General features: G+C 46.8%; 1 protein-coding gene across 1 annotated transcript; it reads right to left on the bottom strand.

Annotated features, from left to right (window-relative positions):
* Window positions 1-1,348: 1,348 nt before the first annotated feature.
* On the bottom strand, window positions 1,349-26,590 carry dcp1b (decapping mRNA 1B). Its single transcript, XM_045698665.1, has 10 exons — window positions 26,177-26,590; window positions 23,894-23,934; window positions 22,135-22,262; window positions 11,183-11,249; window positions 10,042-10,204; window positions 8,070-8,201; window positions 6,465-6,880; window positions 5,798-6,401; window positions 5,454-5,681; window positions 1,349-2,485 (listed from the first exon to the last, which is right to left on the bottom strand). The coding sequence occupies exons 1-10, from the start codon at window positions 26,333-26,335 to the stop codon at window positions 2,405-2,407; spliced, it is 2,019 nt and encodes a 672-aa protein (XP_045554621.1). The 5' UTR covers window positions 26,336-26,590; the 3' UTR covers window positions 1,349-2,404.
* Between the last annotated feature and the right edge of the window lie 1,376 nt (window positions 26,591-27,966).

Below are 27,966 nucleotides of genomic sequence, written 5' to 3'. Positions count from 1 at the left end.
AAAGTACTTGAGAAGTGGATCCCCCTCCCCTCCCTCCACAAAGTACTTGAGAAGTGGATCCCCCCTCCACAAAGTACTTGAGAAGTGGATCTTCCCTCCCTCCACAAAGTACTTGAGAAGTGGATCTTCCCTCCCTCCACAAAGCACTTGAGAAGTGGATCCCCCCCTCCCTCCACAAAGCACTTGAGAAGTGGATCCCCCCTCCCTCCCTCCACAAAGCACTTGAGAAGTGGATCCCCCTCCCTCCCTCCACAAAGCACTTGAGAAGTGGATCCCCCCTCCCTCCCTCCACAAAGCACTTGAGAAGTGGATCCCCCTCCCTCCCTCCACAAAGCACTTGAGAAGTGGATCCCCCTCCCCTCCCTCCACAAAGTACTTGAGAAGTGGATCCCCCTCCCTCCACAAAGTACTTGAGAAGTGGATCCCCCTCCCTCCACAAAGGACTTGAGAAGTGGATCCCCTCCCTCCCTCCACAAAGTACTTGAGAAGTGGATCCCCTTCCCCCTCCACAAAGCACTTGAGAAGTGGATCCCCCTCCCTCCCTCCACAAAGTACTTGAGAAGTGGATCCCCCTCCCTCCACAAAGTACTTGAGAAGTGGATCTCCCCCCTCCACAAAGTACTTGAGAAGTGGATCTTCCCCCCCTCCACAAAGGACTTGAGAAGTGGATCTTCCCCCCCTCCACAAAGGACTTGAGAAGTGGATCTCCCCCCTCCACAAAGTACTTGAGAAGTGGATCCCCCCTCCACAAAGTACTTGAGAAGTGGATCTCCCCCCTCCACAAAGTACTTGAGAAGTGGATCTTCCCCCCTCCACAAAGTACTTGAGAAGTGGATCTTCCCCCCTCCACAAAGTACTTGAGAAGTGGATCCCCCCTCCCTCCCTCCACAAAGTACTTGAGAAGTGGATCCCCCCTCCCTCCCTCCACAAAGCACTTGAGAAGTGGATCCCTCCCTCCTTCCACAAAGCACTTGAGACTTACTGTAAATGAGAGTGGAATACACATTTCCACACTATAACATTTCTAAGTCACTTTGTCCACATCCCAAGGACAGACTGACTGGGTAAAGTAAAACTCTGTAATAAGGCTAGAGTCCCAAATGGCACCCTACTCCCTATATGGTGCAGTAGGGCTCTGGTCAAAAGGTACTATATAGGGAACAGGGTGAATTTTTGGAGGCAGACATTTTCTCTTAAAATAGTGAAATAAGTAGAGTGAAGCTGCCCGTAGACGCTGATCTTGGGTCAGTTTAGCATTTCCCCCCACTAATGGTTAAGGTTAATATTGGGGAAGGGGAAGCTGATCCTAGGTCTGTGCCTAGTGGAAACTTCACCTCAGAGCCACATGTTTGAAGAAGACAATTTATTTCCAATTCAGTTGTGGTCCAGAGACTGTTCAATCATTACACAAGAAATAAGTCAGGAAGTGGGCTTTGCGGTCACAATGTTTGACTCTGGGGGGAAAAAAAGAAAAGAAAAAGTGGTTTTCAAAACCAAAAGAACAAAATGATGGGACTCCAGATTCCACAGGTTTTAAAATAATTGATACATGCCAGATAGTGTGAATTAAAACACTTCCTGAAACTGTCATTGCAACATTGTGTTTTTAAAATGTGTTTTTAAAATGTCCTCGTATGACAACGGCATAGAAAAATAGACAATATTCTATTATCTGTCTCTCTCGTAACATAAAATAGTTTCTTAAACCCTTTGCCTGATACATATAAACCGTCTATCAAACTAGTCTAGGATGTGTGAGCACAGAAGACATGTGGAAATAAAGCCAAACGCATTATGAAAATAAATGCTAGGTTCTACAGTATGTAATTCCTCCTTTGGGGAAACGTTTACCTCAACAGAGATACAGAGGGTCACTTCTGTGAGGTAGTACAAGCTTAAGATTTTAAAATAGAAAATATTTCCACTTAATAAAGTGTTCAAATAAACTCATCCAACTTCAAGTTAATTAAACATTGTCAAATGCCTGGAAAACCATTTTAGTTAAGAGAGGAACCTTTTAAAAACAAGTACAGTCATTCCAAAACATATACAATTGTTTGATAGCTCTTACTACAATATCCCATTCAAACTTTCAATTATTTTATTCTTATGATAAAAACATCTTAAAAATGGCAAAAATGTAATTTCCTTGTAATCTGAATCCACAGGTTACATCGACAGTGCTCACATTAGGAAGACTCATTTAGCTAGATCAGCAAATGGTTTAGATGATAAAATGATTGTGCCGGTTTGGGACTCATTAAGCACCTAACGGAAGAAAACAGACCAACAGGGAGAAGGGCTCCCTGGACTCGTCCAATAGGAAATGCTGATTTTCACTTCCCGTTGCAAAGCGTTTTGAAACATTTTTCTATTGGGTGCCTCATTAAACAGGGCCCTGGCCTCAGAACTTGTTTGCGGTGGCTTCCGTGGAGAAGCGCTGGGCGTAGGACTCATAGATGGTATCCAGGAAGGAACTGTCGTTCTGAAAGAGAGAGAGAGAGAATTAGAGAGAATGAGAGAGAGAATGAGAGAGAGAGAGAGAGAGAGAGAGAGAGAGAGAGAGAGAGAGAGAGAGAGAGAGAGAGAGAGAGAGAGAGAGAGAGAGAGAGAGAGTTGGAGAAGGATTGAGAGCAGAGAGAGAAAGTAGGGAGAGGAAGGGAGAGGGGTAGAGGAGAGGAAGGGAGAGGAGTAGAGGAGAGGAAGGGAGAAGAGTAGAGGAGAGGAAGGGAGAGGGGTAGAGGAGAGGAAGGGAGAGGAGTAGAGGAGAGAGATGGGGAGGAAGAGAGAGAAGTAGACAGAGATAAGCGAGCAACAGAGTCCTCTGATCAGGAGTGTGGAATATAAACAAAACATTAGTATTTGGACAGGTTGAGTGTGTGTCTGCACTCTGTGCTGGTCTGAAACAGCTCTCTTTAGCAGGACAGTGTCTGTCTGTCTGCGCTGGTCTGAAACAGCTCTCTTTAGCAGGACAGTGTCTGTCTGCGCTGGTCTGAAACAGCTCTCTTTAGCAGGACAGTGTCTGTCTGCGCTGGTCTGAAACAGCTCTCTTTAGCAGGACAGTGTCTGTCTGCGCTGGTCTGAAACAGCTCTCTTTAGCAGGACAGTGTCTGTCTGCGCTGGTCTGAAACAGCTCTCTTTAGCAGGACAGTGTCTGTCTGTCTGCGCTGGTCTGAAACAGCTCTCTTTAGCAGGACAGTGTGTCTGTCTGCGCTGGTCTGAAACAGCTCTCTTTAGCAGGACAGTGTCTGTCTGTCTGCGCTGGTCTGAAACAGCTCTCTTTAGCAGGACAGTGTCTGTCTGTCTGCGCTGGTCTGAAACAGCTCTCTTTAGCAGGACAGTGTCTGTCTGTCTGCGCTGGTCTGAAACAGCTCTCTTTAGCAGGACCGTGTCTGTCTGTCTGCGCTGGTCTGAAACAGCTCTCTTTAGCAGGACAGTGTCTGTCTGTCTGCGCTGGTCTGAAACAGCTCTCTTTAGCAGGACAGTGTCTGTCTGTCTGCGCTGGTCTGAAACAGCTCTCTTTAGCAGGACAGTGTCTGTCTGTCTGCGCTGGTCTGAAACAGCTCTCTTTAGCAGGACAGTGTCTGTCTGTCTGCGCTGGTCTGAAACAGCTCTCTTTAGCAGGACAGTGTCTGTCTGTCTGCGCTGGTCTGAAACAGCTCTCTTTAGCAGGACAGTGTCTGTCTGTCTGCGCTGGTCTGAAACAGCTCTCTTTAGCAGGACAGTGTTTCTTTGTCTGCGCTGGTCTGAAACAGCTCTCTTTAGCAGGACAGTGTCTGTCTGCGCTGGTCTGAAACAGCTCTCTTTAGCAGGACAGTGTCTGTCTGCGCTGGTCTGAAACAGCTCTCTTTAGCAGGACAGTGTTTCTTTGTCTGCGCTGGTCTGAAACAGCTCTCTTTAGCAGGACAGTGTTTGTCTGTCTGCGCTGGTCTGAAACAGCTCTCTTTAGCAGGACAGTGTCTGTCTGCGCTGGTCTGAAACAGCTCTCTTTAGCAGGACAGTGTTTGTCTGTCTGCGCTGGTCTGAAACAGCTCTCTTTAGCAGGACAGTGTTTTCTGTCTGCGCTGGTCTGAAACAGCTCTCTTTAGCAGGACAGTGTCTGTCTGCGCTGGTCTGAAACAGCTCTCTTTAGCAGGACAGTGTCTGTCTGCGCTGGTCTGAAACAGCTCTCTTTAGCAGGACAGTGTCTGTCTGCGCTGGTCTGAAACAGCTCTCTTTAGCAGGACAGTGTTTCTCTGTCTGCGCTGGTCTGAAACAGCTCTCTTTAGCAGGACAGTGTTTCTTGTCTGCGCTGGTCTGAAACAGCTCTCTTTAGCAGGACAGTGTCTGTCTGCGCTGGTCTGAAACAGCTCTCTTTAGCAGGACAGTGTCTGTCTGCGCTGGTCTGAAACAGCTCTCTTTAGCAGGACAGTGTTTCTTGTCTGCGCTGGTCTGAAACAGCTCTCTTTAGCAGGACAGTGTCTGTCTGCGCTGGTCTGAAACAGCTCTCTTTAGCAGGACAGTGTTTCTTTGTCTGCGCTGGTCTGAAACAGCTCTCTTTAGCAGGACAGTGTCTGTCTGTCTGCGCTGGTCTGAAACAGCTCTCTTTAGCAGGACAGTGTCTGTCTGTCTGCGCTGGTCTGAAACAGCTCTCTTTAGCAGGACAGTGTTTCTCTGTCTGCACGTCGATGAATAACCTCAAGGTCCTTTGGCAAGACTGTCTGGCTGTACAAAGACTGAACATAAACAGCGTGTCTCTGACAGTGTCCTGAGCAGAAAGACAGAATATAAACATAAAGGCAGGAACCTAGGACAATCCACTTGGCTGTGTGACCAGCTGCTTCTTCAAGGACTGGAGAGTTTGACGCCTGCAGAATTGCTAGTCTTGTTATGTAAATATATTTAAGAAAAATAGAAATGCAACATGGAAAGTCTTGGTCCTGTGTTTCATGAGCTGAAATAAAAGATTCCAGAAATGTTCCAAACAGAACAAAAGCTTATTTCTCAAAAATGTTGTGCACAAATTTCTTTACAAGTGCACCCAGCGCCAACAGGGCTTCTCAATCAAGTGCACCCAGCGCCAACAGGGCTTCTGAATCAAGTGCACCCAGCGCCAACAGGGCTTCTGAATCAAGTGCACCCACCGCCAACAGGGCTTCTGAATCAAGTGCACCCACCGCCAACAGGGCTTCTGAATCAAGTGCACCCACCGCCAACAGGGCTTCTGAATCAAGTGCACCCACCGCCAACAGGGCAAGCCTTTATTGTTGGCTTTTCTCCAGAAACGTTAGGAATGACTCGACTAGTAATGCCTTGAAGACCAACCAGTTGATCTGGATGGACCGGTTGGTGACCACTGCCTTATATGAACTGTAACGACGTACAATCATTGAAATTGTTGCATGATGCCATTATATTTTTGTTCAGTGTAACTTTGTTTCTGTAAAAACAGACTGGCTCTTCCTCTCTCCTACCTGTATGAGGTGCAGCAGGGTGGCCTGGAGCTGGCTCTTAGAGAGGCCCCTGGGTTGGGGGTCGTCAGGGGCCTGTGGGGCCAGGAGGGCTGAGGAAGGATGAGGGCCAGGGGGGCAGTGGGTGTCCCCAGAGGCTTTGGCCTGGGGGCGCTTGGCCTGGGAGAAGACACTGGGGGACAGGAGCAGGGTAGGTGCCACCGTGGCTGGGATACGCTGGGGGGAGATCACCTGGAGATGGAGAGATGGTTAGAGACACAAACCCAGACCCCTCCCTGTACAAAACCACTCCAGCACTTTTTTTTGAAGGTCCTTTGAGTGAGATAGGATATATTTCGTTTTTTTACCTGGAACTTCTGAGCAGTGGTGCCTGCAGAGTTCTTGTCAGCCAAACTGTCCAGAGACCTGGCTGTAGAATGAGCTGACTGCTGGCCGTGCTGCCCCATGGCTGGGGGGGCTGAGGGGGCTAGAGGGACAGGCTCGTGGAAGCGGGGAGCCAGGTTAGAGGAAGGCCTAGTGGGCTCCGGAACCAGACTCTGCTCCTGTTGAACCAGCTGCAGCCTCTGGAGCAGCTCATGGGGGGAGACGACACCAGTTAGCTGCCCCGGCTGGGGGTGACCTGGCTGGGGGTGGAGGTATAAGGGCTGGGGGTGCTGGAAGGGGTGGAAAGAGTGACAGGGCTGTGACTGAGGTTGAGGATGACCAGGCTGGGGTTGGTGGGGAGGTTGAGACTGGGAGGGGTGTGAGGGCAACATGGGGACCAGCATCTGGGGGCGGCTTGGTGGGGCTGAAGTACAACGGCTGGGCCTGGTGAGGGGGGAGGTGGAGGTGACGGTGTTGAGAACCAGGGAAGCCCAAAGCATCCACCAGGAGAGGCTGAAGATGAGCAGACTGGAGACCAGGGATGAGAGGAGGAGGAGGAGGACGAGAACAACAGGGAGCGGAGGTCGTCATTGAAGAGGTGGTGGAAGTGGGCTGGTTCTGGAACAGTCTCTGGATGGGGTCTTGTCTGGCCTGGGTCCGATGGTGGTGATGGACAGAGGGGCTCCGTTCTCATGCAGTCTGTTCTCGGGTGACTCGGAGACGGGTTGGAGCTGCTCCATAGGACCGTCTCGCTGGAGCTGGTTCTGAGGCTGGGAGGAGGAGGCGGCATCCTTCATGAGCTTCTGGAAGGCAGGGCAGTGCTGCGGGGGGCTGCTACCTGAGATCAGACCCCCTTCCTGGGCCTGGAGATGGAGCTGGGCCTGGACTGGGTCGTCGTAGGACAAGGAGCGGGCCACCGCCGGGCGGACGCCTCCAGGCTTCCCCAGGGGCTGGGACCCTGGACCTACTGACCCTGACCCAGCCATGGGAGAGACCAGCTCTGCTCTGGGCTGCTGGACACCAAACAGAGTTGCCAGAGAGAGAGGCCTGGGCTCTCCTTGACTATCCTAAGAGAGGAAAAGGGTGATGGAGAGATAGAGAGGGTGAGAGATCGGTGGTGTGAAACAGAAAGGAGAGAACATAAGGAAAACAAACAGTAGAAACTAACTGTGAAACCAGGTCAACACTGTGTTAGAAATCAGCAATCTGACCATTTAAAAACTAACTGTGAAACCAGCTCAACACTGTGTTAGAAATCAGCAATCTGACCATTTAAAAACTAACTGTGAAACCAGGTCAACACTGTTAGAAATCAGCAATCTGACCATTTAAAAACTAACTGTGAAACCAGGTCAACACTGTTAGAAATCAGCAATCTGACCATTTAAAAACTAACTGTGAAACCAGGTCAACACTGTTAGAAATCAGCAATCTGACCATTTAAAAACTAACTGTGAAACCAGGTCAACACTGTTAGAAATCAGCAATCTGACCATTTAAAAACTAACTGTGAAACCAGGTCAACACTGTTAGAAATCAGCAATCTGACCATTTAAAAACTAACTGTGAAACCAGCTCAACACTGTTAGAAATCAGCAATCTGACCATTTAAAAACTAACTGTGAAACCAGCTCAACACTGTTAGAAATCAGCAATCTGACCATTTAAAAACTTGTGAAACCAGCTCAACACTGTTAGAAATCAGCAATCTGACCATTTAAAAACTAACTGTGAAACCAGGTCAACACTGTGTTAGAAATCAGCAATCTGACCATTTAAAAACTAACTGTGAAACCAGCTCAACACTGTTAGAAATCAGCAATCTGACCATTTAAAAACTAACTGTGAAACCAGGTCAACACTGTTAGAAATCAGCAATCTGACCATTTAAAAACTGTGAAACCAGGTCAACACTGTTAGAAATCAGCAATCTGACCATTTAAAAACTAACTGTGAAACCAGGTCAACACTGTGTTAGAAATCAGCAATCTGACCATTTAAAAACTAACTGTGAAACCAGCTCAACACTGTTAGAAATCAGCAATCTGACCATTTAAAAACTAACTGTGAAACCAGCTCAACACTGTTAGAAATCAGCAATCTGACCATTTAAAAACTAACTGTGAAACCAGCTCAACACTGTTAGAAATCAGCAATCTGACCATTTAAAAAACCCACTAATTCACAGGGTGGATAAACCACATTTAAAATCTACTTATTTCATGTGTGTTGAATAAGGTGAAAGGCTCTGTGTACCTGAACAGGCCTCTCCTGTAGCCCCTGATGGGGAAATCTCTCCATAGGTTTGACAGGGATAGGTTTTATCAGGCTGGGGTTGGCATTAAGAACACTAGACCCTCCTATCTCTTTAGGCTCTGGCTGACCACCCTGAGAGGAGACAGACAGACAGAGGGAGACAGACAGACAGAGACACAATAACAGGACATTGATGTCCGTTCATTTAACCCATTTTCATACATGGCGCATTCAGGAATACATTAGTATGCACACATTATGATACAGCAGCAGACATCTTACTTCCTCAGAAATATATGAATCACAGGCTGCAGCCTTGTTATATGCTTTAGTGCCCCCTAGTGGTAGTGGTGTGTTAGTACCTTGTCATAGTGGTAGCATGTGGTGTAGACCTTACCGTGAAACGCTAACTTACAAGCCCTTAACCAACAATGCAATTAAGAAAATTATTAAGAAAATATTTACTAAATAAACGTAAATAAAAAATGTTTAAAAGTAACAAAATAATGAGGCTATATAGAGGGGGTACCGGGAAGGGGGATACCTACAGTAGTCAGTTATACAACTGAAATGAGTCTTCCTCATTTAACCCTCTGAATCAGAGGTGGGGGGGGGGGGGGGCTGCCTTAACGGACACCAGGGAACAGTGGGTTAACTGCCTTGCACAGGGGCAGAACGACAGATAGTTAGTTACCTTGTCAGCTCGGTACCGAGTAAAATGTGCGGCGGTACAGGTTAGTCGAGGTAATTTGCACATGTAGGTAGGAGTAAAGTGACTATGCATAGATAATAAACAGCAAGTAGCAGCAGTGTAAAAACAAAAAGGGAGGGGGGGGTGAATGCAAATAGTCCGGATGGCCATTTTATCAATTGTTCAGCAGTCTTATGGCTTGGGGGAAAAAGCTGTTAAGGAGCCTTTTGGACCTAGACTTGGCCTTCCGGTACCGCTTGCCGTGCGGTAGCAGAGAGAATAGTCCATGAATTGGGTGACTGGAGTCTGACAATTTTATGGGCCTTCCTCTGACACCACCTAGTATATAGGTTCTGGATGGCAGGAAGCTTGGCTCCAGTGATGTACTGGGCCGTACCCATTACCCTCTGTAGTGCCTTACGGTCAGATGCCAAGCAGTTGCCATACCAGGCAGTGATGCAACCAGTCAGGATGCTCTCAATGGTGCAGCTGTAGAAGTTTGAGGATCTGGGGACCCATGCCAAATCTTATCAGTATCCTGAGGGGGAAAAGGTTTTGTCCTGCCCTCTTCATGACTGTCTTGGTGTGTTTGGACCATGATAGTTCGGTGGTGATGTGGACACCAAGGAACTTGAAACTCTCGACCCGCTCCACTACAGACCCGGCAATGTTAATGGGGGCGTGTTCAGACCGCCTTTTCCTGTAGTCCACAATCATCTCCTTTGTCTTGCTCACGCTGATGGAGAGATTGTTGTCCTGGCACCACACGGCCAGGTCTCTGACCTCCCTATAGGCTGTCTCACCGTTGTGTCGTCAGCAAACTTGATGGTGTTGGAGTCGTGCTTGGCCACGCAGTCGTAGGTGAACAGGGAAGTAGACGAAGGGATTAAGCACGCACCCCTGAGGGGCCCCCCGTGTTGAGGGTCAGCGTGGCGGATATGGACCTACCTTGTCATAGTGGTAAACACATACAGTGGGGACCTACCTTGTCATAGTGGTAAACACATACAGTGGGGACCTACCTTGTCATAGTGGTAAACACATACAGTGGGGACCTACCTTGTCATAGTGGTAAACACATACAGTGGGGACCTACCTTGTCATAGTGGTAAACACATACAGTGGGGACCTACCTTGTCATAGTGGTAAACACATACAGTGGGGACCTACCTTGTCATAGTGGTAAACACATACAGTGGGGACCTACCTTGTCATAGTGGTAAACACATACAGTGGGGACCTACCTTGTCATAGTGGTAAAAACATACAGTGGGGACCTACCTTATCATACTCATTGCGAGCTTTGGTCAGCATCTGCAGGATGTCCACTCCTTGTCCCTTCCCAGGGTCCCCTGCTGCCTCCAGGGCTCGAGGAGACACCAAGCCCCCCTGACCCGGTCCCTGTTGACCCCGCTGGGCTAGGGCCTGTTCCTGTTTCGTCAGACTGAGAGAGGAGAGGTTAGAGGTGTGTGTTGTTTGGTCTGTGCTGTTGTGAACTGGCAATGGTAGTGCACACACACACACACACACACACACACACCAGTGTTTTAGTGCAGCAGTGTAGACAGACACACCAGTGTTTTAGTGCAGTAGTGTAGACAGACACACCAGTGTTTTAGTGCAGCAGTGTAGACAGACACACCAGTGTTTTAGTGCAGCAGTGTAGACAGACACACCAGTGTTTTAGTGCAGCAGTGTAGACAGACACACCAGTGTTTTAGTGCAGCAGTGTAGACAGACACACCAGTGTTTTAGTGCAGCAGTGTAGACAGACACACCAGTGTTTTAGTGCAGCAGTGTAGACAGACACACCAGTGTCTTAGTGCAGCAGTGTAGACAGACACACCAGTGTCTTAGTGCAGCAGTGTAGACAGACACACCAGTGTCTTAGTGCAGCAGTGTAGACAGACACACCAGTGTTTTAGTGCAGCAGTGTAGACAGACACACCAGTGTTTTAGTGCAGCAGTGTAGACAGACACACACCAGTGTTTTAGTACAGCAGTGTAGACAGACACACCAGTGTTTTAGTACAGCAGTGTAGACAGACACACCCAGTGTTTTAGTGCAGCAGTGTAGACAGACACACCAGTGTTTTAGTGCAGCAGTGTAGACAGACACACCTGTGTTTTAGTACAGCAGTGTAGACAGACACACACCAGTGTTTTAGTGCAGCAGTGTAGACAGACACACCTGTGTTTTAGTGCAGCAGTGTAGACAGACACACACCAGTGTTTTAGTGCAGCAGTGTAGACAGACACTAGTGGCAAGTAGCTGTTGGTAGACAGTGAGTGATGATCGCTTGCAGGGACAGTGTCATGGGGACACAGAGAGAGAGGATGGGAGTCTGTGTGTGTGTGTGTGTGTGTGTGTGTGTGTGTGTGTGTGTGTGTGTGTGTGTGTGTGTGTGTGTGTGTTACTCACTACTTCATAAGCTCTGCGATGCGCTGGCAGTCCGCCTTATCATAGAACCAGATGCCATAGATAGCTACTAGAGACAGAGACAGAGAGAAAGAGAGAGAGAGACAGAGACAGAGAGACAGAGGCAGAGAGACAGAGGCAGAGAGACAGAGGCAGAGAGAAAGACAGAGACAGAGAGACAGAGAGAGACAGAGAGAGACAGAGAGAGACCGAGGCAGAGAGACAGAGGCAGAGAGAGACAGAGAGAAAGACAGAGAGAGAGACAGAGAGAGACAGAGAGAGACAGAGAGAGACCGAGGCAGAGAGACAGAGGCAGAGAGACAGAGGCAGAGAGAGACAGAGAGAGAGACAGAGACAGAGAGAAAGACAGAGAGACAGACAGAGAGACAGACAGAGAGACAGACAGAGTGACAGAGGCAGAGAGAGCAGAGCAGGGAGCACGACAGCGAGAGAGAGACAGACAGAGAGAGAAAGCAGAGCAGGGAGTGAGACAGCGAGAGAGAGACAGACAGAGAGAGCAGAGCAGGGAGCGAGACAGCGAGAGAGAGAGAGACAGAGAGAGCAGAGCAGGGAGCGAGACAGCGAGAGAGAGAGAGAGAGAGAGAGAGAGAGAGAGAGAGCAGAGCAGGGAGCGAGACAGTGAGACAGGTCACAGGTCAGTCAATGGCCATAATGGAGGGTCCAATCTAAATCCAGATAAAACAGAGTTCAGTGCAGCAGCGAGGTCAACATCAGTCCCCTCAGACACAGAGCCACGGCTAAATACACCAGCTAGAGCCACGGCTAAATACACCAGCTAGAGCCACGGCTAAATACACCAGCTAGAGCCACGGCTAAATACACCAGCTAGAGCCACGGCTAAATACACCAGCTAGAGCCACGGCTAAATACACCAGCTAGAGCCACGGCTAAATACACCAGCTAGAGCCACGGCTAAATACACCAGCTAGAGCCACGGCTAAATACACCAGCTAGAGCCACGGCTAAATACACCAGCTAGAGCCACGGCTAAATACACCAGCTAGAGCCACGGCTAAATACACCAGCTAGAGCCACGGCTAAATACACCAGCTAGAGCCACGGGAGCCATTACACAGACATCACAAAACACTGGGAGAAAGGAACCAAAACGTTACAACACGTGTTTGTGTGATCCAAAGTCTAAAATAAACTGAACGATGAATGTTGGCGACTGCTGAGCTAGGGTCACTGCTGTGTGTGTGTGTGTGTGTGTGGTATGTGTGTGTGTGTGTGTGTGTGTTTTGGCAGGTTCTCTGATGCGTTCCTTCCTGGCAGGCAGTCAGAAGAGGAATAGGGGCTATGTCCCAATCATCTCTCTTTCCTCTCAGAGTGCACTTGTTCACTTCCATTAACTGATTTCTAAAATGAAATAACTGGTATAAGAAATATGGTGGAAACTCCCACTAGCCCATGTCTCCACCCATACAACACTTTTATATGAGGGAAGTAGTGAACGAGTGAACACTTGAGGGGAAATGTGATATGATGGGACACACCCCCCACGCTGGAGAAGGTGCTACGTATAAACCCCCCACGCTGGAGAAGGTGCTACGTATAAACCCCCCCACAGTGGAGAAGGTGCTACGTATAAACCCCCCCACAGTGGAGAAGGTGCTACGTATAAACCCCCCCACGGTGGAGAAGGTGCTACGTATAAACCCCCCACGGTGGAGAAGGTGCTACGTATAAACCCCCCACGCTGGAGAAGGTGCTACGTATAAACCCCCCACGCTGGAGAAGGTGCTACGTATAAACCCCCCACGGTGGAGAAGGTGCTACGTATAAACCCCCACGGTGGAGAAGGTGCTACGTATAAACCCCCCACGCTGGAGAAGGTGCTACGTATAAACCCCCACAGTGGAGAAGGTGCTACGTATAAACCCCCCACGCTGGAGAAGGTGCTACGTATAAACCCCCCACAGTGGAGAAGGTGCTACGTATAAACCCCCCACGCTGGAGAAGGTGCTACGTATAAACCCCCCACAGTGGAGAAGGTGCTACGTATAAACCCCCCACGGTGGAGAAGGTGCTACGTATAAACCCCCCACAGTGGAGAAGGTGCTACGTATAAACCCCCCACGCTGGAGAAGGTGCTACGTATAAACCCCCCACGCTGGAGAAGGTGCTACGTATAAACCCCCCACGCTGGAGAAGGTGCTACGTATAAACCCCCACGCTGGAGAAGGTGCTACGTATAAACCCCCCACGGTGGAGAAGGTGCTACGTATAAACCCCCCACGGTGGAGAAGGTGCTACGTATAAACCCCCCACGGTGGAGAAGGTGCTACGTATAAACCCCCCACGCTGGAGAAGGTGCTACGTATAAACCCCCCACGCTGGAGAAGGTGCTACGTATAAACCCCCCACGGTGGAGAAGGTGCTACGTATAAACCCCCCACGCTGGAGAAGGTGCTACGTATAAACCCCCCACGGTGGAGAAGGTGCTACGTATAAACCCCCCACGGTGGAGAAGGTGCTACGTATAAACCCCCCACGCTGGAGAAGGTGCTACGTATAAACCCTTTCTCCTACTGGGACAGCGCTCATCCAGGACGATTCCTCACATTCCTGGAACGGAAGACATACCGCTAGATTCCAGGAAGGGGCGGCTGGGCTGTGTTCAGCAGGGCACAGTGGGATTACCTACAGCCATTATATTAAAACCTACCATCTTTATCAGTTATGACTCATGCCAGACCACGTTAACTTCTTGGAAACTGTGATGACTCTTACCGAGTGGACTATCATGGATGAAATAAAAGATTAAATACATTTAAAAAAGTGCTGTGTTGATCTCCTCATGATGTTTAGTCATGATTCATGACATTGTTATGGATGAAGTGAAGGTTCTGGGTTCTGTCACCATGACCTCATTACCTTCTTAGTCTAATAACTAGTCAGTGTAGCCAACGTCAATATTACAGACAGATGTGTTATGAGAAAGCACAACATGTCTCTGTGGCAGTGACCCAGGGTTAGGGGCAGGCTGGGGCCGGACTCATTAGGTGCTGGGGTAGAGGGGTTATTGAGGCTCTGCAGCAGGGAGAGTTAGAAGGCAGGCCACTACTCTACTCAGCGTGACTGAGACAGGAGCCCTGTTGACAGGCAGACCAGGAACACTTCTCCTGTCACCTCCATCACAGTAAGAACTCACACAGCCTCAAATAGGCCACGTAGGAAGATAACGCTCTGGCCCGCCGGTCGGCCAAAAAAAGAGGACAGGGGGCGAGATAAGAAAGGAGGAGAGAGAAAGGAGAGAAGAGTGAAGTGGGGCGGACAGGGCGGAGACTGAGGGCCAGCCAGTAGACTAGAGCATGCTGGCTCCTGACTGACAGAGAGACAGACTACAGTGAGAGAGTAACTGAGTCAGTGAGGACAGCGGGTAAATCACTGGGAGGTCTGAGTAGCTGGATCTTAAGGTTGGAGCTGCTACTGAGTCTGCCTGCCTGCTGCCATCCTGTCTGCCCCCTGAGCGGTGTACCCTGCACTGCCCTGCTTGCCTGGGGCTGTGGAGAGCCAAGATAAAGGTCACCGCCTGGAAAAAGGACCAGACCAAGTCTCCAAATCCTGGGAAAATTAAGAACCAGAGAGGAGAGAGATCGCTGGAGGAGCTGAGGAGAGACCACTTAGCTCAGTAGCTACAGGGGACTACTCTGGTTAGACTACTATACTACTCTCTCTGGGAAGGACAGACATTACCCAGCCTCACACCAGACAGTCTCTCTGAGAAGACAGTACTGTTAGAGGACAGACGGGGACAGGAGGAGAGACAGGGACAGGAGGAGGACAGACGGGCACAGGAGGAGGACAGGAGGAGGACAGACGGGGAGAGGAGGAGGACAGACGGGGACAGGAGGAGGACAGGAGGAGGACAGACGGGGAGAGGAGGAGGACAGGAGGAGGACAGACGGGGACAGGAGGAGGACAGGAGGAGGACAGACGGGCACAGGAGGAGGACAGGAGGAGGACAGACGGGGACAGGAGGAGGACAGACGGAGACAGGAGGAGGAGGAGAGACAGGGACAGGAAGAGGAGAGACAGGGACAGGAAGAGGAGAGACAGGTCAGGGACCTCAGTATTGTAAACCAGAGAAAGGGTTATATTGGTTCATTATTTCATCATAGAACAAAAGAGCGTGTTAAAGGAAGAGGACAGACAGCAGACTGGTATCTCAGCAGTACCAGAGGACAGACAGCAGACTGGTATCTCAGCAGTACCAGAGGACAGACAGCAGACTGGTATCTCAGCAGTACCAGAGGACAGACAGCAGACTGGTATCTCAGCAGTACCAGAGGACAGACAGCAGACTGGTATCTCAGCAGTACCAGAGGACAGACAGCAGACTGGTATCTCAGCAGTACCAGAGGACAGACAGCAGACTGGTATCTCAGCAGTACCAGAGGACAGACAGCAGACTGGTATCTCAGCAGTACCAGAGGACAGACAGACAGGAGACTGGTATCTCAGCAGTACCAGAGGACAGACAGACAGGAGACTGGTATCTCAGCAGTACCAGAGGACAGACAGACAGGAGACTGGTATCTCAGCAGTACCAGAGGACAGACAGACAGGAGACTGGTATCTCAGCAGTACCAGAGGACAGACAGACAGGAGACTGGTATCTCAGCAGTACCAGAGGACAGACAGACAGGAGACTGGTATCTCAGCAGTACCAGAGGACAGACAGACAGCAGACTGGTATCTCAGCAGTACCAGAGGACAGACAGCAGACTGGTATCTCAGCAGTACCAGAGGACAGACAGCAGACTGGTATCTCAGCAGTACCAGAGGACAGACAGGAGACTGGTATCTCAGCAGTACCAGAGGACAGACAGGAGACTGGTATCTCAGCAGTACCAGAGGACAGACAGCAGACTGGTATCTCAGCAGTACCAGAGGACAGACAGGGAGACTGGTATCTCAGCAGTACCAGAGGACAGACAGACGAGACTAGTATCTCAGCAGTACCAGAGGACAGACAGACAGGAGACTAGTATCTCAGCAGTACCAGAGGACAGACAGCAGACTGGTATCTCAGCAGTACCAGAGGACAGACAGCAGACTGGTATCTCAGCAGTACCAGAGGACAGACAGGAGACTGGTATCTCAGCAGTACCAGAGGACAGACAGACAGGAGACTAGTATCTCAGCAGTACCAGAGGACAGACAGACAGGAGACTAGTATCTCAGCAGTACCAGAGGACAGACAGGAGACTAGTATCTCAGCAGTACCAGAGGACAGACAGCAGACTGGTATCTCAGCAGTACCAGAGGACAGACAGACAGGAGACTAGTATCTCAGCAGTACCAGAGGACAGACAGGAGACTGGTATCTCTGCAGTACCAGAGGACAGACAGGAGACTGGTATCTCTGCAGTACCAGAGGACAGACAGGAGACTGGTATCTCTGCAGCACCAGAGGAAACGTTGTCTAAACGTTGTCTGAACGTTGTCAGCTAGTAGCAGCTCCACAACACTACTAATAGACTATCGTCTTAGAGGGACTATGTTGGGGAGGTTGTTCCAGCGGAAAGCCAAACATGAGCGTCTTCACGAGGAGCCGGAGGTTGGGCCAGCCAAGGGCATGCTCATCACAGAGACAGAGATGGACTACACCTACGTACGACCAGGAGGTAAGGAAAGCCTCAAACACTTGTCATATGTCTGTGTCCCAAATGACACACTATTCCTTATATAGTGGCCTGGCCCTGGTCAAACGTAGTGCACTATAAAGGGAATAGGGTGCTATTTAGAACGCATAGGCTCTGGTCAAACGTAGTGCACTATAAAGGGAAACACTAGCCTATGTCAAACTACTATCCCCCATAGTAGAAAAGTTGACCTTATTCTATTGTCAGCTAGTCGAAAAGAAAAATATTGCCTATTCTAAACAGACTATAGGACACTATTCTAAACAGACTATAGGACACTATTCTAAACAGACTATAGGACACTATTCTAAACAGACTATAGGACACTATTCTAAACAGACTATAGGACACCATGCTAAACAGACTATAGGACACTATTCTAAACAGACTATAGGACACTATGCTAAACAGACTATAGGACACTATGCTAAACAGACTATAGGACACTATTCTAAACAGACTATAGGACACCATTCTAAACAGACTATAGGACACCATGCTAAACAGACTATAGGACACCATGCTAAACAGACTATAGGACACCATGCTAAACAGACTATAGGACACCATGCTAAACAGACTATAGGACACTATGCTAAACAGACTATAGGACACTATGCTAAACAGACTATAGGACACTATTCTAAACAGACTATAGGACACCATTCTAAACAGACTATAGGACACCATTCTAAACAGACTATAGGACACCATTCTAAACAGACTATAGGACACCATGCTAAACAGACTATAGGACACTATTCTAAACAGACTATAGGACACCATTCTAAACAGACTATAGGACACTATTCTAAACAGACTATAGGACACTATTCTAAACAGACTATAGGACACCATGCTAAACAGACTATAGGACACCATGCTAAACAGACTATAGGACACCATGCTAAACAGACTATAGGACACTATGCTAAACAGACTATAGGACACTATGCTAAACAGACTATAGGACACTATTCTAAACAGACTATAGGACACTATTCTAAACAGACTATAGGACACCATTCTAAACAGACTATAGGACACCATTCTAAACAGACTATAGGACACCATGCTAAACAGACTATAGGACACTATTCTAAACAGACTATAGGACACTATGCTAAACAGACTATAGGACACTATTCTAAACAGACTATAGGACACTATGCTAAACAGACTATAGGACACTATGCTAAACAGACTATAGGACACTATGCTAAACAGACTATAGGACACTATGCTAAACAGACTATAGGACACTATGCTAAACAGACTATAGGACACTATGCTAAACAGACTATAGGACACTATGCTAAACAGACTATAGGACACTATTCTAAACAGACTATAGGACACCATGCTAAACAGACTATAGGACACCATGCTAAACAGACTATAGGACACTATTCTAAACAGACTATAGGACACTATTCTAAACAGACTATAGGACACTATTCTAAACAGACTATAGGACACTATTCTAAACAGACTATAGGACACTATTCTAAACAGACTATAGGACACTATGCTAAACAGACTATAGGACACTATGCTAAACAGACTATAGGACACTATGCTAAACAGACTATAGGACACTATGCTAAACAGACTATAGGACACTATGCTAAACAGACTATAGGACACTATGCTAAACAGACTATAGGACACTATGCTAAACAGACTATAGGACACTATGCTAAACAGACTATAGGACACTATGCTAAACAGACTATAGGACACTATGCTAAACAGACTATAGGACACTATGCTAAACAGACTATAGGACACTATGCTAAACAGACTATAGGACACTATTCTAAACAGACTATAGGACACCATGCTAAACAGACTATAGGACACCATGCTAAACAGACTATAGGACACTATTCTAAACAGACTATAGGACACCATGCTAAACAGACTATAGGACACTATTCTAAACAGACTATAGGACACCATGCTAAACAGACTATAGGACACCATGCTAAACAGACTATAGGACACCATGCTAAACAGACTATAGGACACTATGCTAAACAGACTATAGGACACTATGCTAAACAGACTATAGGACACTATGCTAAACAGACTATAGGACACCATGCTAAACAGACTATAGGACACCATGCTAAACAGACTATAGGACACTATGCTAAACAGACTATAGGACACTATTCTAAACAGACTATAGGACACCATGCTAAACAGACTATAGGACACTATTCTAAACAGACTATAGGACACCATGCTAAACAGACTATAGGACACCATGCTAAACAGACTATAGGACACTATGCTAAACAGACTATAGGACACCATGCTAAACAGACTATAGGACACTATGCTAAACAGACTATAGGACACCATGCTAAACAGACTATAGGACACTATGCTAAACAGACTATAGGACACTATGCTAAACAGACTATAGGACACTATTCTAAACAGACTATAGGACACTATTCTAAACAGACTATAGGACACTATGCTAAACAGACTATAGGACACTATTCTAAACAGACTATAGGACACTATGCTAAACAGACTATAGGACACTATGCTAAACAGACTATAGGACACTATTCTAAACAGACTATAGGACACTATTCTAAACAGACTATAGGACACTATTCTAAACAGACTATAGGACACTATGCTAAACAGACTATAGGACACTATGCTAAACAGACTATAGGACACTATTCTAAACAGACTATAGGACACTATGCTAAACAGACTATAGGACACTATGCTAAACAGACTATAGGACACTATTCTAAACAGACTATAGGACACTATGCTAAACAGACTATAGGACACTATGCTAAACAGACTATAGGACACTATGCTAAACAGACTATAGGACACTATTCTAAACAGACTATAGGACACTATGCTAAACAGACTATAGGACACTATGCTAAACATACTATAGGACACTATGCTAAATATATATATATATATATTTAATTTATTTCGTCCAAAAACCAGCTATTACCGGCTTGCTGTCAATGTCACAATGGCGTCACAGTTGAGACAACATTCTAAATTGGCCTGGCTGGCACTGCCACCAGCTAACGACCCCATAACCAAATATTTGTTTAGTGATAAGATTCTGTGACCTCTCGTGGAAGGTCATGTTGAGGGACGTGTGGTGTTCTAAACATCACATATAAATAACTCAGTTAGATATATTTTTTCCTCCCGGACAGTTTTGTTTGTGTGTAAATGTCTAATAATTCGAACGAGGACTCCAGCAATATCTTAAACAAAGCCTTCCTCCTGCCTGTCACTGAGAATGATGTGTACATCAGTGTGTGTGTAGCGTGTCCCACTTATAATGACAGGTTGGTTTGTATCTAACGTAGTAGGCTGGTTGGCTGGCTCTCTGCTGTTGGCAGGACACTTGCGGTAGAAAACCAGCACAGAGGCACTCAAACCCGGGACTACTGCCACAAAAATACCTCTGAACCATATATGGACCTGTGGGGCCACAGCCACTAGACTAGAGACGGCTCCAGGCTCCTCTCCTCAGGGTATGTGTGTGTCTGCAGCACTGAGTCTCTTTCTCAGCCTGCAACAGACCTGGGTTCAAATTCTATTCGAAGTTATTTCAACCACTTCATGTGGGCTTCATTGAGCTTGTCTGGCTTAGCAGACTAATTGAATAGTCCCCAAACTATAAATCCCATCCATCAGGCGCTCCAGCCGGGATAGGGGATACGCTCAAAGTTTGTGTTGAAAGATTTCAAATAGTGCTTGAACCCAGGTCTGATATGCACTCCGCAAATAGTTCTCATTTAAATGAAGTGCTCCATGATGGGCCAGGATTCCTGGACTACACCACATGGTAGAAAGTTAGCTGCATCTTCAATCTGTTTAAACTACGCTGAACACTCCAGTAGTATTGACCATGATTCACATCCAATCTCTTTTTACAAATGTAACATCTGCTCTAATCAAATGTAAATCTCCTGAGACGTGTAGCCTAGCAGGACTGAAATAAATATCATCTGGAATGCAAACATCAACATCTACAGGCCTACACCTCCGGCACATAGTTCCCGTGGTGATGTAAACACACCTCCGGCACATAGTTCCCGTGGTGATGTAAACACACCTCCTGCACATAGTTCCCGTGGTGATGTAAACACACCTCCTGCACATAGTTCCTGTGGTGATGTAAACACACCTCCGGCACATAGTTCCTGTGGTGATGTAAACACACCTCCGGCACATAGTTCCTGTGGTGATGTAAACACACCTCCTGCACATAGTTCCTGTGGTGATGTAAACACACCTCCTGCACATAGTTCCTGTGGTGATGTAAACACACCTCCTGCACATAGTTCCTGTGGTGATGTAAACACACCTCCGGCACATAGTTCCTGTGGTGATGTAAACACACCTCCTGCACATAGTTCCTGTGGTGATGTAAACACACCTCCTGCACATAGTCCAGGTACTATGTAGGTAGGCTGAATAGTGCAGGGGACTTACAGCGAGCCCAGGTTCTAAGTAGGGAGGGTTAATAGCCCAGGCAATATTCAGCCTACCTACATAGTACAGGGGTCTTACAGCGAGCCCAGGTTCTGAGTAGGGAGGGTTAATAGCCCTGGTACTATGTAGATAGGCTGAATATTGCAGGGGACTTACAGCGAGCCCAGGTTCTAAGTAGGGAGGGTTAATAGCCCTGGTACTATGTAGGTAGGCTGAATAGTGCAGGGGACTTACAGCGAGCCCAGGTTCTGAGTAGGGAGGGTTAATAGCCCTGGTACTATGTAGGTAGGCTGAATAGTGCAGGGGACTTACAGCGAGCCCAGGTTCTGAGTAGGGAGGGTTAATAGCCCTGGTACTATGTAGATAGGCTGAATAGTGCAGGGGACTTACAGCGAGCCCAGGTTCTGAGTAGGGAGGGTTAATAGCCCTGGTACTATGTAGGTAGGCTGAATAGTGCAGGGGACTTACAGCGAGCCCAGGTTCTGAGTAGGGAGGGTTAATAGCCCTGGTACTATGTAGATAGGCTGAATAGTGCAGGGGACTTACAGCGAGCCCAGGTTCTGAGTAGGGAGGGTTAATAGCCCTGGTACTATGTAGATAGGCTGAATAGTGCAGGGGACTTACAGCGAGCCCAGGTTCTGAGTAGGGAGGGTTAATAGCCCTGGTACTATGTAGATAGGCTGAATAGTGCAGGGGACTTACAGCGAGCCCAGGTTCTGAGTAGGGAGGGTTAATAGCCCTGGTACTATGTAGATAGGCTGAATAGTGCAGGGGACTTACAGCGAGCATTCCTGTAGAGTAGGAACGGATCCTGCAGTTGGAAGTCCAGGTCTTTAGTGATGGGTTCAGTCAGGTTCTCCATACTCAGCCTGTTCATTATGGTGAAGCCATGTCTGGGAGATGCTAGCCTGAGGACAAACAGGAGGGCATGAATAGAAAGAGTTAACCTGTACAGGATCGGTCCATAAACCGGGACGGTTGTTGCTCAATATGCGATCATTTGACCTGACTTTCCGGGACATAGACATGTCTTATATGGGCAGAAAGCTTAAATTCTTGTTAATCTTACTGCAGTGTCCAATTTACAGTAGCTATTACAGAAGAAAAATACCTGCTATTGTTAGAGCATAGTGCACAACAACAAAACACTTATCACAGCAACTGGTTTGATACATTCACCTATCAAGGTAAATAATGTACTAATATATTCAGTAATCTGCTCTGATTTGTCATCCTGAGGATCCCAGAGATAAAATGTAGTGTAGTTTGAAAAAATAAATGTGTATATTAAAATGTAGGAACTGGCTCTACAGTTTTATCCCACTGCTGTCTCTGGCTCCACACCTAGCCCGCCCGCCCAGCCACCTAGATGTGTCTTTTTAAATGTATTTTATTTTACCTTTATTTAACTAGGCAAGTCAGTTAAGAACAAATTCTTATTTTCAATGACGGCCTAGGAACAGTGGGTTAACTGCCTTGTTCAGGGGCAGAAGGACAGATTTTTACCTTGTCAGCTCGGGGAGTCAATCTTGCAACCTTTCGGTTACTAGTCCAACGCTCTAACCACTAGGCTGCCTGCCGCCCCATTAGCTTTCTGGAGGGAAGCTAATGATCCATCATGTATGACATTCCTGGGAGTGTGTAAACTTGTATTTTGTATTACCATAGCAGTTTTGTATGTTCTCTATAGTTATGTACTTACTTGAAAATGTATAAATTGACCAATTCGGCACATTTGGGCAAACTCCTGGCTGACTTGATGCAAAAATGTTGTGTAGTGAGGTAGTTCTTCACTGGATCAGTCTAAATTACACCTAGGCTCCTATGTTAATGTCTGGCCTTTCTCTCGCATTTCAAAGATGGAACAAAAACATTTAATAGAAAAACAAAAAAACACACGTTATCTTTCACCAGATCTAACGTGTTATATCCTCCTACATTCATTCACATTTCCACACTTCAAAGTGTTTCCTTTCAAATGGTATAAAGAATATTCATATCCTTGTTTCAGGTCCTGAGCTACAGGCAGTTAGATTTGGGTGCTGAGCTACAGGCAGTTAGATTTGGGTGCTGAGCTACAGGCAGTTAGATTTGGGTGCTGAGCTACAGGCAGTTAGATTTGGTCCTATAAGGAAACAGAAAGGTGTTACATGTTTACGACCTATTTCCTGGGTGGGATAGGGTGTGTGGAAGTAGTCATGGCTCTTCAAGGCTACAGGCCATAATAGTCTACTCAGTGATAACCAATCTGTTCAGAGGGAGGGGGGCTGACGTAGCTAACCCACTAAGCCCATTATATTTAACCTGATGGAGGCAGGCTTCTCAGCTCACAGCTGAAGTACACACAGAGACCGGTCCCAAATGGCACCCTATTCCCTATATAGTGCACTACACTTTTGACTATGGGCCCTGGTCAAACGTGACGCACCATAAAGGGAATAGGGTGCCACTTGGGATGCACCCCCACCAAGATTCAAAGCTCACGGGGAAGTACATAGAAAAAGTAATTAGCTAGCATCGTAAAAAAGACCCATCATACCTTGTGTAGACAAACAGGGTCCCCTCCACGTCAGTCTTCTCCTGCAAAACAACATACAGTAACTGATTAGGGTTGAGTTCATTAAAAGAGACATTGATTTGCTTGAACAGAGTCTTCATCGATCTCTCCTTAACATTCACAGCAAAATGTTACGTAGGCTGTGGGATATGAGAGTTATGAAGAAAACTTCTACCGGTGCGATGGTTTCTGAGTCACTGGTTATTTGGACCAATCATGATTTTGGGGTGCACCTACACCTGCATATTTCATGTATTTATTTTTGAAAGGGGGGGGGGTTCACCACCGTCACCCCCACCCTCAGAACCAGGTGGGAAATTCCACGATAACAGAATGATTCCGAGAGACAGATTTTTCACTTTAAAATGTCTGCCAAACAAAACAACAATGACTTCAAAGTTAAACCACACAACTCTAGACACAAGCACAAAAAAAGACATTTACTTAGAGGAACAGATGCAAAGTTGGGTAACAGAATGACTGTACAAATAGCACAAACCATCATTCTGTTAATGTCACCAAACTCTGTACCTCGCATCAAGTAAATGTGTTTTTGTCAAATATTCTTTAAAATCATGCTTATGCATAGAGTTGTATGGTTTAACGTTGCAATCATTCGTTTGTTTGGCGCACTATTTTTAAGTGATAAAAATCTGAGTATCAGCATCATTGTGTTACCTTGGAATTGATCAAATCCAGAAGCAAGCATTCACACCAGATCTGGTTCTGGGTGGCTGATATTCATTCACCTAGTTAGCTACTATGTCAACATTCAGTCTGAAAACTGTCAGCTGTTTACAAACCCAGCAGCAATGTGATGAATACTCTTGTCCACCACATCTAACAATAATAACTAGCTGGAGGGCAATGGGTACTGTGTGCCCCGGTATGTGTGCTTCCAGCTGTTGACGATGAGTATGACGCGTCTCCATAGGAACCTCTGACTACATTTTGGATCAAGCATAAATTGGCTTTAACATGCACAATAACGTGCCAAATCTATGATTTAGCTCTTTATTGTAGGGTAAGCATTAGAATAAGTTGCCTCAATATTTGCAACCATGGGTGGTAATATCTCTCTAGCAGCTGATCCATGGTCAGTATTGTGAAATAATTATAATGTGAAGGAAATGGTTGAATGGAGAAAGCGGAGCTCCCTTTCCATCCTATCAGTATAGACACATGCTCAAACATGCAGTTAAAGACTGTTTATGTTTGATCCGGGTAATGTGGTCAGAGGCTTCCAATGGAGGGTGTGATGCAATCGTGGAGCCTCCAGACAAACCAAGCTCCATACCACATGCTGTGTGCCTCAAATGTAGTAACAACGTGGAGGGCTGCATACATCTCAACATTGACATGATTGGTTGATGTTGGTGGGTGCGGGAGGTCCTGTATAAAACACAAACTCACTTGACAACAGCTCTGCTAAGCGCAACATTTATGTTTGCTTTGACTTCTGCAGAGGCCGCATAACAGTAACTGCTGTATGGCCACTGCAGACTGACCATGCAGAGTCTTTCAGCGACCTCCTCTGCATGGTGTTTCAGGAAAGATGCATCTTGAAAACACTTAATTCCATCGCTATCGGCCGTAAGAGAAGTACATTAAGATAGCTGCACTGCGAAACTATAATTTGTGAGTCACAAACCGATTTTGACAAAACGCTTACTGAGCTGTCTAATGTGAGATTGAATCGGAGCTTCGTGGGCGATATACCGCCTTCAAAACAACTGGGAACTCGGAAAAGAAAACTTTCGGACTGGGAAAAATCGATTTGAACGGTCATCCAACTCCGGAACTCCGGCCTAAAAATCACTGACGTCATGATTTGACCTTGTATTTTCCAGAGTTCCCAGTTTGAAACGCGGCATTAGGCGACAACTCGAATGCAGATAGTGGGGCTGGCATTATTGCCAAGTTAACGTGCCAGTCGGAATTAGATCATGTCCGACTCGTTAATAGGTTAGTTATACACGTACCGCGTCCAACCAGTTAGCAAGTCGGACATTTGAGTTTCCTCGTTCCGACTAGGACGTGAAAGCGATATAGGGTGATGTTAGCTAGCTAGCTGTCTAGCTTCTTGGAATACTAGCTATGGCTAGCCACATCTCCCAAAACCACGTGAATTCAACCTGGCAAACTAGTTCATAACGTGGCATCCATATCAGTCCGCTAAGATGTTACTTAACGTTAGATAACATGCAACTTTGTTGAAAAGAGAAGGGAGCGCGAACAGAGCAGCGGTAGCAGCCCTTAACTCACCCATTCATTTGATCGGTTGTTGAAAGTATACAACGCCACTTGACTCGCCACATCTACAATGTTGTTGATGTAGGGATCTTGTCTTTGCAGGGCTGCGAGACTAATGTCCAAACCTTTAGCAGTGAGACAGGTGTTTCCACCCGATGAGCTTGCCGTCATTGTTCTCCTTGAGCTAGCTAGTGATGCTAACTTGCACGTTATAGCGGGTGAAGGAATTTGTGACGGTTCCAGAGTAAAACGCAGACTATTGAAACTATCCCTGTCACAATACACTGTTATCAATTAAAATATTTTAAATAAATCATTTAAGAGAACATATAAGTGAATTGTAACTGTTCGGTACACCATCAACAGCTCACTTGACAGCAGCCATGTTTCGTCGAACAGATTGTAAACAGTTAGGCATGATGAGTTGAGCGTGGAGGGCTATAAGGAACGTTAATCAATCTCGAAAAATAGATTGGCCGCTTCATCAGGCCGAAGCAGATGGTGATGAAGGATGTTTATTGGCCAGGCATGTTACACCAAAATTACTTTTGAATTTGACAATGACTTCTTGTTAGAATCCATCGTTGAATCCATTGAATTCCATTTTGTCCTGAAATGTTATTGAAGGCTTACTTCAACGTCACTTTTATATCGGTCTGATAATTCAAATTCGTCATTTTGTTAATTAATTAGTCCAGTTAATACGTTGTTAAGCAGATACTTACAATTTTTGCGCATATCATAGGCCTGAAAATGTCTGCTGCCCAAGTTGATGGGAAAAAACTATGCAGTCTGCAATGGTGGCTCTAGAGGGCGCTACTTCCTTTGTAAAACGTCGATCTTTTTTACATTTATTTTCCTCAACGCTGCCTTTTGCTTGGGCACTGAGCTAGGCTATATTTAGTGTGTAATATCAATGACAAGCGATTCAGCACTTAGTTCTATATGTTTCTATGGCTAGATTGTGATTATGGCAGTGCCAGGGTTATTGATAGTCTATAGTGACCAAAGGTTTCACCTGCTATAGGCGTGCGCAGTGAGCAGCATGTGAACAGCCATAGCACCATAAACAGTAGCCTACCAGGCAGCCCGCTACATATCTTCATTACTCTGAAATATGTTTTACCTAGTAGGCTATACATCTAGTATTTGTCCAAAATTCATACTCACAATGACTGTTTTTGGACACCTTTGGTGCTAGAAAGCTATATGGTCTAATCAAACTCATCCCCCAAACAGAATGTAGGTGACCTGAGAACTTATATTTCCTTCATCTCATCTAACAATGCTTCAGACACAGTCAGAGATCCATTATGAGTGAGTATGGTCTGGTGTCTGTGACTGATGGTTGGTGGGAGACGAGGAGAGGAGGGATGGGATGAGGAGGTGGTTCTCAGGACCAGTAGGGCCCAGTGTCTGTGACTGATGGTTGGTGGGAGACTAGAGGATAGGAGGGATGGGATGGGGAGGTGGTTCTCAGGACCAGTAGGGCCCGGTGTCTGTGACTGATGGTTGGTGGGAGACGAGGAGAGGAGGGATGGGATGGGGAGGTGGTTCTCAGGACCAGTAGGGCCCAGTGTCTGTGACTGATGGTTGGTGGGAGACTAGAGGATAGGAGGGATGGGATGGGGAGGTGGTTCTCAGGACCAGTAGGGCCCTGTGACTGATGGTTGGTGGGAGACGAAGGGAGAGGAGGGATGGGATGGGGAGGTGGTTCTCAGGACCAGTAGGGCCCGGTGTCTGTGACTGATGGTTGGTGGGAGACTAGAGGAGAGGAGGGATGGGATGGGGAGGTGGTTCTC

This window comes from Salmo salar, chromosome ssa17 (genome assembly GCF_905237065.1).
Source record: "Salmo salar chromosome ssa17, Ssal_v3.1, whole genome shotgun sequence".
NCBI classification, from domain to species: Eukaryota; Metazoa; Chordata; class Actinopteri; order Salmoniformes; family Salmonidae; genus Salmo; species Salmo salar.
This window is presented reverse-complemented; position numbering and strand designations above follow the sequence as displayed.

Coding starts and splice junctions, on each gene's coding strand:
- dcp1b (XM_045698665.1), bottom strand. CDS start 26,335: ATGACGGCAAGCTCATCGGGTGGAAACACCTGTCTCACTGCTAAAGGT. Junction 22,263..23,893: donor ACCCTGTTTGTCTACACAAG/GTATGATGGGTC, acceptor GTTTGTCCTCAG/GCTAGCATCTCCCAGACATG. Junction 6,881..8,069: donor TACAGGAGAGGCCTGTTCAG/GTACACAGAGCC, acceptor TTCCTCTCTTAG/GATAGTCAAGGAGAGCCCAG.